The 12,766-nt window shown below is 37.8% G+C and overlaps 1 protein-coding gene across 1 annotated transcript in view; it reads left to right on the top strand.

Moving 5' to 3' along the window:
- The first annotated feature begins 7,350 nt into the window (after positions 1-7,350).
- LOC140232244 (uncharacterized) overlaps positions 7,351-12,766 on the top strand; it is a 36,311-nt gene continuing 30,895 nt past the window's right edge. Inside the window, exons 1-5 of the mRNA XM_072312378.1 lie at positions 7,351-8,070; positions 9,473-9,632; positions 10,112-10,290; positions 10,730-10,837; positions 11,186-11,294. Of these exons, the coding sequence (XP_072168479.1) occupies positions 7,351-8,070; positions 9,473-9,632; positions 10,112-10,290; positions 10,730-10,837; positions 11,186-11,294 (1,276 nt within the window). The remainder of the gene's footprint in view (positions 8,071-9,472; positions 9,633-10,111; positions 10,291-10,729; positions 10,838-11,185; positions 11,295-12,766) is intronic.

Raw genomic sequence — 12,766 nt, 5'->3', positions numbered from 1 at the left:
GACGGTTAGCTTCGACAGCACGTTTAAGTTTATGCATCTTGTCTGACTAGGATTACATAGTAGAAGTATGGAATGTATGAAAAAAAAATCTTGACAAAAGCGAGTTAGTTTAAATGGAACAGACTCTATTCCTTACCATATCTGTACATAATCTGTAATAATGCGATTTTTTACTCTCAAAGACCCTACAAATTGAATCTTAAAATGTATAACACTTCTGAAGGGCTGAATTCACGGTATCTTAAAAAATATTTACTCTGCAAAACAGTGTGTCTAACCCAAATAACAGATCAAGTCATATCAAACGAGGAGCATAAACATGCAGGTAGCTACGCTTTCCTACTCCTTTGTGTGATTTTTTAAACATCAAAATACACCTCTTTAGAGACAACGTAGTTACGATGCAGTTGTTTCTATAAATATTTCCAGCCGAAAAAAAAAATGAAATGCTCCCACATCCTACTTTCCATTCGTTTCACACGGCTGTGATAAACAGTGCATTAATTGCCTAAAATGTTGCATTCATGGGGCATTTGTGGGGTGAGTGAGATATTGATTGTCCAGCAGCACTTGGTGTATTCAGAAAGTGGAATGGTTACACAGCATTGGTGACATGTACTTAGGTATGTCCCTTTTGATAAAGAATGCATTCACATACTCAAGCTGGTTCTAATGTGCAACAACACAACTCTTCTCTTGCCGAATAACGCATTGCGATGAGTGGCGTTTTAAAGTTGGTCATTCACGGTAAAACACCCAAAGAAAGGAGAGTGAGGATACTTACCAAACTACATCGGTCTCCATACATACCCTCGTGACGGTCGTGGTGGTGATGTTTCTCCCTATTGTGCGCTTATAAGCTCTTATAATGAGCGGATTGTCAAAAACGGAACAAGATATGCAGAACTCAACCTGTTATGACGTCAGAGAGTCTGGGAGTGGATCTGTCCAGCTGTAATTACGCCATTCCTTTAATACTGTAAAGCGAGTTCAACGAAAAATCCAATTATTGCACTCCTTCAGCAGAGTAAGAAAGACAAGATTGAATACCAGTGTCCAGTACGTCTATACAGATACTATGATCACCCATTGGAACTTCTATCTGTGATTTCAGCCACGCACTGGTGCTACACAGTAACCAGTCAGTCCTCAGACCTGCAGCACTAGAGGCAGGCCTAGTCCTTGTCCCATACAGGCCTTTTGAATTTGTAGGGCCTCTGTATTCAGCGAGGTTCCTTCTAAGCAGTGGATTCCAGACGTACAAGTCTAGTCCGGAGACCTACACCGACACAGATACAAATTGAAACGCTGACCACATCTCAGGACTTGGCACCTTAAAAAAAAAAAAAAAAGTAATGCAAAGGTCGATCTTTCTCTATAGGGTTTACTCGTGGATGTTTGTTGAGGCACGAGGACCACAATGGCCTATTATTATTGTTCAGAGAGAGTGACGGGTATTAGCAGGGAGTTTGGTGCCAAAACCCACCTATATAAGGAGTTCGGAGGGTTGTTCAGTTTGCACAGATTTTTTTTTTTTTTAAATTTCCAACCGTGTTATGACGTTCTTGCTTGTTCAGCAAAGCGAGTACAAGTTGATTTTTTGTTGTGCCTGTGTTTTTATCACTTCCAGTGCAATATGATAATAACTCAGATGGTTAATAATTACAATCAATTGTTGTGCACTAGTCCATATATAAGCATGATAAAGCGGAAAACCGGCTAACTTACTTTGCGGTGTTGCTGCATTATGACTTTGTGGTCTGGTGGGGTTGGGGTTGTGTTTATTTTTCGTCTCAAGTTTGAGCTCCTTTGATGTCAAATTTGGACAAAATGTTTAGTCAACTTGGCAGATATTCATTGCCATATATCACCTTTAAATCAAGGTGTCAAAGATGCATTGTAGAACCCGCGCACAATATGAATGAAGGGGATGAGAAAGTTACGCCACTTGTATTCCAACATTGCCTTAACTTTGAGTACTATTTTAGAATCGCACAGCAATGCAATGAGCACATTGATTTATATGCTGCGGAATCCTGTATTTTGTTTATTACCATTGATTCTGTAAATAGTAATTTGATTATTGTTATGGAGACGAGCAGTCTCAAATATATGCGTAAGCCGTTGGACCATAATGAACAAGTTTTTTTTTTTTTTTTTAAATGACAAATAAACATATTATAAGCATTCCGTGAAACAGCTGCATAGGAGGGGGGGGGGGGACATTTTGAATGCTAGATTAAACTCATTATTTTCAATACCATTCTTCTTTTCGTTTTTCTTGATTGTCAGATTTTTCTCATTATTCGGAGGGAATACTCTCCGGACGCGGAGGACGCAGAGTCCTGGAAAACGCATTGGTTTTGTAAAGGGTTTCATGACAGTTTTATTATTTTGGTTTTTTAATGAAGGGCGGGGGATTGCGACTGCAGTGCAGTGCCCAAGAGTTGAAGATGATTTCATCCTCGAGGGAAATATCGGTTGTTTTTTTTCTAAACAGTCAAATAAAGAGACAAATCAGTGATCAGATTTACAATCGAGCAGAAATAGTTACGAAAACGTCTAGAAATTTTCAAAACGAGTATATTACAACTTCTTGTTAAAATGAACACCCATTACAGTCGTCATTCCGAGGTGGTAGACCTAGGCCCTTTATACTTAAAGGCATAATTTACCATTTGCAGATGAAAGCATTAGTGCTATAAAATAGTTCTAAAATGTGAGTTAGGGATAGAAACAACCACTGTCAAAATTTGAATCCGTATAATCGATGTTAAGTGTTGTTAAATACACAAAATGTGAACAATAGTTATAATAAAAAATTTTCCAGACTAAACCGTATACAGTTACGGTTTATTGAGAAAAACCCTGATATCTCCTTATATTTTAGGTTTTATTGCAAATATTTCATATGGTAGGATGTTTTATGATACAACAGACCTACACATATGCATCAAATATGATATCTTGAAAATTTTTGAAATCGCTGCTCCCAAAGGTAAACTGGACCTTTAAATAATTAAGTTCAAGGTTTCGCTACAAAAAAAAAAAAAAAAAATCTCTTCAAATCAAAATCTTTAACAGAAACTCGAAACTGTTACGTAATCTTTTACCTTTAATGTGGTAGAATACACACACACACACACACACGCACACACACACACACACATTCGTCACGAGAGTATTAGGATTAAGTTGTGAGACGAAATTAAAATTTTTAACATACCATTTTAAGAGGAATTCAAAGTTTATTTTGATGAAAATCGGGTTTGGAATGACTGAAACATCCAAAAACAAAGTAAAACAAAGCGATCATAATAAAGTATGGGTCCCACACTTTATTAGAATTGCTCTTTTTTGATATCTCAGCCATTTCAGCACCAATTTACATCAAATAAACGTTGAACTCCTCATAGCATTACATGCTCTTTCATATTTCATAACAGGTTACTCATTATCTCACCAAAAAATGTTAGAAACCTGAAATTAGGTCTCAACCAAAACTATACGATCCCTTTAAGTTCGTAGCTTTGCTTTTTTTCATCCCCCCAAAAAGAGAAGATATCCGAGTTTATGTTGAAAGACAGTTTCATGCAACCCTCAGCTCAAACAAAGGTTAGAATCCACCTGAGCCTCGGCTCCAAGCGGTTCGTGACCAGACAATCTGTTCTACTTTCTTTTCTTTTCTTTTCTTTTTCATTCGTTGATGTTAATCGGATTGTCTTACAATGTAGCATAGAGTATTAACACTGTAATTCCTGTTTGCCTTAAAGAGAAAAATTTCATGCGCTTGCCGTGTCGGGTTTAGTCTGGGACATTATCCACTCGGCACTACGTCCACCAGCCAACATCCTTCTGAAATCAGAACTCGCAGAAAATCGATGATAGTAAACAATAAAAACAAAATGTAGATGTATACCAGTGTACATTTATAAAGTGATTTCTTACTTGTCTTCTTTTCCCATTAAACTTTGAAGGTCTGTGCTATAACATAACATTTGTTCATCAATAAGCATGCAGGATCTGTTTCATTTATTGATTTTGAGGACTGGATCGACTATATCTACCGATTGATATGTTTCTTCATTTTCGACCGGCAATCCCAGATTTGGAAAGAAACAAGGTAACTGATTTTATGGTTCGGAATAACGCCACAAATGTTCGGATTAACGAACCCTTTTTCATTTTCGGATTTACGAACCTCTAGGTATAGGGAATTCGTGTGTTTCTGATTAACGAACCTTCGGAATAACGAACTTTCGGAATAACAAACAGCACCCGATTTTATAGCCACACAACTGTTTGTTCCTTTTTTTCACACACGTATACAAACTCATTCAACTGTTGATTTGTGTATGCTCTCTGAAAACAGCGACTGCTGCGATGGGCTGCAAGAGCAACTATACAGTGATAATAGTACAGATAATTATGTGTTAATGATGATCGTAATACTACTGATTATGATGAAAATCAATGATAATGGTAATTGAAATGAAAAAAAAAATACAATGATTAGAATAGATATTAATAAGAATCATACTAACAATGCAAGGAAGAAGAAGATCATGAATAGAAGAATGTGATGAAGAAGAAAAGCAACAAGAAAATATAATACTTTTATAGAATAACAAGAGAGAAATGAAGTAGATGATAACGATGATAAGAAGAAAGTGCCTAATGATTTTTGAAGACAATTTTGGAAGGATAGTTTGTCAATAATGTGTTCTGAAAGTTCATGTTCAACACTGGAGGAGAAATATTTCAGCTCTTCCTCCTTTAAAAAAAAAATAATTTCTTTTCATGGTGTAGTACAAAAAGAAAAGAAAAGAAAAAGAAAGTAACAATCTCGTGCAACTAAACACACTCTCTTTCAGTTTCAAGGGTAAAGTGCTCATATACGACACAATGTCAATAGGATTTTTACTCTACATAATAACGTTACACCGAATGTGTCTCATTTTGGTGTGTGGACCCAATTGCTTGTAAGGCTAAACACCGGCCAGATTACGTAATATGTGTTTAGTGGATTATTAGGGACGGAAAATCCCACTAAGGATTGCAGTCAATAAATCTCATCTGTGTACGATCTGTTTTCTGTGTCATTGCCCAGTTAGTACAAAAATGATCATAACTTATGCAATTATGACGTCTATTATGACGTCATATTTGCATAAGTTACTATATTTGTATTGGCTCTCTTTTTCTTTTCTTTTTTGCTTCCTTTAAAGGCAGTGCGAAATAGGGATGTTATAAATTATGCAACATAACGGAGTTCAATTAACTTGTTTTACATCACTATGAATTGCTGGGTATGATGTGTTTCATATCATATTCAAGAAAGTCAGAGATAGACTGTGGACCTAGCCGTGTCTTTCCATATTTTCTCAAAAGATATTGATGGACTATTTCAGCTGCTGTATTAATTTTCATTATGTCCATAATATACAAATGTATTGTATACAAATATAATACAAATGTATACTTGTATATTATACATCATCTTAATGAATATGTGTACGTTTGTACGTGTGTCTGTGTGTGCGTTTGAGTATTCTGTGTGTGTGTGTGTGTGTGTGTGTGTGTGTGTGTGTATTCCAGTGTCAAGTCAGCCCTTACCTTTATACATGTACATCCCATCGCCATACCTGCACCTGCATAAACACCCCTTGCTTTTTAAGAGTTAAGTGTTGCCGTACTTGATGAGTCGCATATTAGCATAAAGTAGGCCGCTACAGAATGCCTACAACACCTTAACACACATCTGCTTTCTCCCCTTTGACCTCTGAAATTATAAATTAAGAAACTTTTCTTACTTTGCACAGGACCTCATGATGTTGATAATTGTGGGGAAACCCCAGGATTTGTGTGGTTATTTCGGTACGTAATGAAAAATTAGAAAATGAGTTGAAAAGAAGAATTAGGTTGGGCATATATATCCCATTCGTGTAGGGTCCTGCTATTGATGATAAAAAGAAAATAAACAAAGAAAAATACAAAAGCACTATGCGATCGCTGAAAACTTACTGTCGAAAATTCATTCATGTAAGATTTTTGAGAAAAAAATGTTTGAAAAAAAACAAACAAAACAAAACAATAATGAAAATCTTCCCAAATGTAAACACTTCTCATGACTAAGTTTGACAGTCGATCAACAAATCGTGTAGATCGCCAGTATCGATAAAGGTTTCGTTGCTTTGCACAGTCATTAGTCATTAAATCCTTATCTGATGCTAAAAATCTACGCCCAGCCTCCTTGTCGCTAACTCATGCAGCACATAACTTGGACCAGTCATTACAATCTGTACAGGAGCTCCTATCGACCTCGTTCTCGTTGTCCTGTTGGTATCTCCGACGTCATTGACGGTGTGTGGCGGATTTTAGCGGCAAGAGTAGAGACCTCAACGTGTAATGTTTTTGTAAGTCTGTCTTTGCTAGCCGTTATCTTCGTGTCATAGATTAAGACTGTTATGTTGATTATCTCTGCACGGTGCCATGACGGAGGGTTTATAAAATCTGGTTCAGCGGATAGGTAATTTGTATACCTATGTGTTAAATAGCACCAGACCATGGTGGTAAAATTATTGTGACATATATTATACATTTTAAAATGAACACGATGTCATGCAGACATAATATATGAGGACTGGCATGATTTAATCATTCGTGTTTAATCCTGTTCTTTCAAGATCATTACAAGATGCTTAGTACATGGTTATGTTCATCCACATGAATTGCAGTGGTTCTTTTCTTTTGTTCCAGGAAGAAAAATTCAGACTTTTTTTCGAACGTTCTTCAGGTCGAGTATCTATGACAGGTACAGTAGCAAGAGGACAGTAGCAATAACTGTCTGAACTTGCTTTTCAACATTTACAGCCCTTCAGTGAAAAGAACAACAACAATCAAAGCAGGAAATGTATCGATTCCAAATTGTTTGATAACATTCAGTCCAATTATGATAATTTATCTGTTTATCCATTTGATTCGTATGTAGGTAATAGGCCTAAGTGTAAACATCTACGTATGTAATCATGTGTGTGTGTGATCTTTATGTATCTACATCTGTATACTTGTCTGTGACTGTGGATAATCGATATATTCATTTATGAATGAATGTACACATTCCTTGATATATGAAATCACTTATCAATCAAGTTTTTATTCTCCCTTGAAACACGTTCCGATTAAATATGTATGATTCGAGTAAGATGTTTTATATTCTTTGCAGGTGTAACAGCACAGTCGAATTATATTAAGACAACACGATAAAGGAATGACAGTCTGATGCGATTTGAGAGAACTGTCACATAAGAGCTTAAGTGGTCAGTGGTCAGTGGAGGGATACAACCAGCCATGGCCAGTTCAGACAGCAATGGCAGCCTCACCAGCGAGGAGGACGAGAGGACGCTCGTCATACCGAGCGGCGACATCGAGCCGTCTCAGATGATCAGGTTGTCGAGCCTCTCCCGTGGTCTACCCCTGTCGGCGATCTCAGAGTCAACGGCGGAAAGCGTGATGTCGGACGAAGACGTTACCGTGACGACGAATAACACGGATGGTGCACGCCTACACAGGAGGAGATTCAGCAAAACTGGTTTGGAGCTTCGAGAAGTACAGAGTGGTTACGACATGACGGTCGGAAGTCTTGGGCATGGTTTGAACGACCTAGGGCGAGACAACCCGGCATACAGCGCCGATCACGGGGATTCGAATCGATCACTGCCGCAACCTCCGCCTTACAGACAGAAAGCTGGATCGGTCGAAACCGGCGTCCCCGTAAAGTCTCGGTCGGATCGCTCCCGGAAGGTCCTCACCAACTCGAAGTTCGACTTCCGGCAGCAGAAACCTCCCACGGATATCTACGACGCTGGCAACGGGAAGGGCGTTGAGGATGTCACCACGGGGAAGAATGGAGGGAAACCTTCTGGCGGTGACGTCGTGCCAGACGATGCTGTATCTCATACCTACGTCAGATATAACAAAGATGGCTTGTTGAAGGATGTAAAAGCAAAATTGAAGAAGACGAAGCTCAGGAGAAAACACTCCCCACTGGTCATTGTCAATCTCATTGACGTAAGTAATAAATGAAATATTCAGCGCCATGGTTCATTTTCTTCAAATAGTTTAGAGTCCTCAGCGCGCTAAAGAGCGATGACTCATTTATTCCTAGCATTATAAGTATTGTGAACTATTCGGCTGAAACAGTGTAAGCGAAGCTCCACAGCCAAAACAAAAATCTGGGAGCATTTTCAATCAAAAGAAAGTGACGTTCAATTGCATAACAAAAAACAAACAAAAAAACTTTTACTGTTCAAATTTTCGCAATATGGTGAACCAAGGCATTAAATTGCAATTTACCCGAGGTGATGATGGCATTGCTTCACAATTTCCCTTTCGACCAGCACAAAAATTTTCAGTAAATATTATTTTTCATTGGTAATGACATTCACAAGCATATTATTTATCCTGTGTACGAAGATTCTTTATATCCAATTGTGAAGCAATGACCCTTAATTCTAAGAGTTATAGAGGTTTTTGTGTCAAAACATGGACCACAACATCAGTTTTATATTTTTGTGCGGACGCTCATACGAAACGTACGTGGTACATGTTAATAAGATTTTTACCATCATCTTTCTAAGATTCGTATGTTTTTACGAACACTATAACTGATTCCTTATAATGATCTCGAAACTTAAAGCGACCATATATCTGTAGCAGATAACAAAAAAAAAAAAGCTGTAGTTCTTCAAAATAGTTCCGAAAAGTGAGTTACAGGGATAGAAACAACGTAAAACATTGATCAGTTAATCAATGCTAAATATTTTGAATATACAAAATGTGAACAATAGTTTTATTAAAACCGTTTCTAGAATAAGCCGTCGACAGTTATGGCTTATCGAGAAAATTAGTAATATTTCCTTTATTTGCGGTTTTATATCCTTATACTTATGGTAGGATGTTTTGTTATACAACTGAACTATACAGTATATGCATCAAATATAATCATCAAGACAATTTTGATCACTGCTCCCAATGCATTAAGATAATATTGCCCTTTTTTCCGTCCGGCGACGATTTTTTTTCTTCGGTTCAATTCAAAATGATTTTATTTCCATATAAAGTAATACAAAGTAATATACATAACACCTACATGAGTACATAACATCAAAAGGAACTTTGAATCGCGTAATTTTTACGCGATTCAAAGTTGAATCCACTTCCATCCTCTTCGCTTGATCGTACTCCTACTAACTACTAACGTCACCTTAACATGATGTGAAAATTTCACTTGGATGAATACCTGGCAATGCTGGGGGTAATAAAGGCGAGATTAATTTGGTAATCAGTGTTCATTTTGAAGAAGCTATCCTTGGTGGATCGAACACCTCTTTAAAATTTCATTTGTTGTTGGCGTTTTTACATCCGTTAGTTTGTTTGACTGTTTTCTTGTTTTGTGTGGTCTTTTTTAAAGGCTGTCCGAGATGGTGACATGGAAATTTTGAAAAGTCTGCTTGATAAGTACAGTTCGTTCAATCTCAACAAACTGGACAAGAATCACATGTCCCTCTTACACCACGCCGCCATCAACAACCGTGACGTCATAGCCAGAGATCTCATTATTCGGGGCGCCGGTAAGAGTTCATGAGCACTAGGTCAAATGTTAATCGTAGCTCCACCGAGTGACGGTAGTACTCATTTGACACTTTTGTTTATTTTGCTAACGTATTGTCGATGTTTCTCAGATAAGAGCTGTAACCTTGTAAGCACAATAATTCCCCTATGTGTTGATCTGAAACATTTACAATACCGTGGTGGGTTATTGTCGTTTTTCTTCCTATAAGTGGCCGCCTAACAATAGACAATGTAATGTTGAATTTATTATGTTCTCGGTTACAGCTTTCTATGTATTGATATCAACTCTCATGTTGAGTTTACACCCAAAGTTTATAGTTTCATTTTTGGTTGTGATTTCCAAAATACCTTGAATGTTTGACTGTTTAATTTTGTTTGAATAGATTATGCAACACGTACACACTATGCAGAGACAGTACTGTTGTACATATTATGAAAAGAATGTGCAAATTAAGCCATACTTTACGCGTCGGTCCAGATACGGAAGTGAACACACTCGACACAAAGGCCACCCCTCTTCACTTTGCGGCTCGCATGAACAGCGCTGCAGTCGCTCACGTCTTGCTGGCCCAGTGCGCCGATGTGGAGAGCGCCACCACCGCTGGTATGACACCGCTTCACATCAGCGCGAGGCGAGGACATACTGCGGTTACCAAGGTAACCACAAAAGCTGAATTTCATTTATGGACTGTTTCTTTTCTGTTTTTAAAGAGAGCATTACGCACTCCAAATCTACAAACCTTCATTTTTCTTTCCGTTGTATGAATAGACAGCACATTAAAGCACAGGGATTATAAAATGAGATATGCATGTGAGCTAATCAGGAGCTAACGTCATGTTTCATTACAGAAATATCTCCCTCTCCTCCACCCCTCCTCCTCTCCCTTACACACAAAGGAACAGACACGCATGCACACACTCATGTCCGTTTATAGAGTGAACCCTTTTACTATAAAGACTTTACCATTATTTCTATTTCGTTAGCTCCCTCGTTGCTAACACCTCACAAACCATCTGCTAATTACAAATCATTTTCATGTTTAGTAAGTATCATCTTTTTCGTACTTATTGAAAACACTAAACTTCTCGATAACAGGAGCTCTTATCACTCGGTAAGGCTAGTGTCAGCGCTCAGGACTCTGAGGGCGCTACACCACTACATTACGGCGCCATGAGCGGCAACCCGCACGTCTGCAGACTCCTCGTAAGTTAATTTCGTATATAATAATCTTAAAGGAGCAGTTAGAGAAACGTCTCTTTTCCATTCACTGCCCAAGATCGTTACTATCGTTATCTACCTTGTTTCTACAATTCTGAATGGAAGAAATCACCTAGCTTTGATGAGCTAGAAAAGAAAATACATACACAACAAACTAAAGCCCCCCCCCAAAAAAAAATGATGTTAAAAATATGAGTAAATTGGATCAAAATTGCAAGCTATGTTTGACAACAATACAGACAGAATACAAAACGTGAGCGAGATGATCTAAGTTCTGCAAAACGAATGTTGATGAGTCGAAGGAGTTGTATTTCTAACCGTGGACTATCGTAGATCGAGCACGGGGCCGACATCCGGACCAAAGAAGTGAACGACATGACGCCACTCATGAACGCCATTGTCAGCGGGCATGAAGACCTGGTCGACATCTTTATTGAGAAAGGTACGAGCATAAACGAGCATTTCCTCGTTAGAGACTCTGATATAATGTTCACTCGATCTAGTGAGTGTCATACAGAGACATAGGAACAGATGTAAAAGCGTATGACATGTGGCGTTTCAAGAGCAAATCATTTTGTATAGGGCTTACTTGAGCAAAATATTGCGCTGGTGTAAAATTAAGCATTTATAAGTACAATAAATTTATAATGGCCACTCGGCTAACTTACGTTATGCTATCATAGTCTTGAAATGCGTGTTTGATTGTTTTATTTGTCGCAATGTCAGGCAAGGCTTCGAATCTGCTCTGGTGAACATATGTAAAAAAAAAAATAAATGAATAAATAAATAGATAAAGGAGTTCAGCATTTCAGCAGGCCAAATAAAGATTAAAGCGATGAATGTAAGGTAAATTGCAACAACAAACTTTGCGATATTATTTTGAAATATCCAATGTTGGAGTTTTAACTTGTGATTATTAAAAAATGATAATGATGTAGAGAGGGGCCGAATGGGGGCGCGATTGACAGAGAGAAATATGGAGAAGGGGGAGATGATGTGAAGACGGTGTGGGTGTGTATGTGTGTCTATGATGGAGATGGTTATACGGCACGTGGGTTCGGGTGGGAGGTCGTGCAGTCAATGAAGACAAACACTCGACAGGAGTCCTGTGAACAGCAAGCAGAGAGGTCGCTTTTATTAACTCATAATATAGTCACAACACAATTACAGCTCCTAAAATGTACTTTAGGAGAACCCTTGAAACACTATAATGTGCACATCATCAAATCCACACATGTTTAACACCAAAACAACTCATTCATTATAACACACAGATACCAAGTGAGTTATTGTCTCTATAGCTATATAAATCCACAATGGAGTATCAATAATAGTATCATAACTAGTGAAAGCATCTGCCATATAATCAGCTGTATGTGGCATAACTCTCTCTCTCTCTCTATTATTTCACATATCATGACTGTTAAAAACCATTTATAATACATTAGACAGACTGTAAATGATTGGGTACAAAATGTTGTGGAACCATTTGATACAATGTAAATGTGTTGTAACAATATCTGCTTTTTGAAACTTATGAGTTGCAACACTGTGATGTCTATTCACATAAAGGGCTTACTCTATGGAATAAAATCATACTCTCCACACTTCATGATAAGCAGCCAGTGTCATGTCCACTCTGTTAGTGTAATGTCAGACCCCATATAGTAGAATAAAGCTTTTTACATGTGTGACTACCAGTCCTTGCATATACATATACAATACATATCTTATTCATCATTATTATGTGAAAAGAATAATACCTCCTTTGTTTTAGAGTCCAGCAAAGATCTGACTCAAACTATGCTATTTTGTTTGGATAATAAAAACAAATGAGACAGCAGTTCTCTCTTCACTGATTTGAATTGCTGAACAGTTAACCAGAGCCTGAATGCATCCATTATTAACACTTCC

This window comes from Diadema setosum, chromosome 8 (assembly GCF_964275005.1).
Source record: "Diadema setosum chromosome 8, eeDiaSeto1, whole genome shotgun sequence".
Lineage (NCBI taxonomy): Eukaryota > Metazoa > Echinodermata > Echinoidea > Diadematoida > Diadematidae > Diadema > Diadema setosum.
Note: the sequence above shows the minus strand (reverse complement) of the source record. Positions and strands in the feature narration are given on the sequence as shown.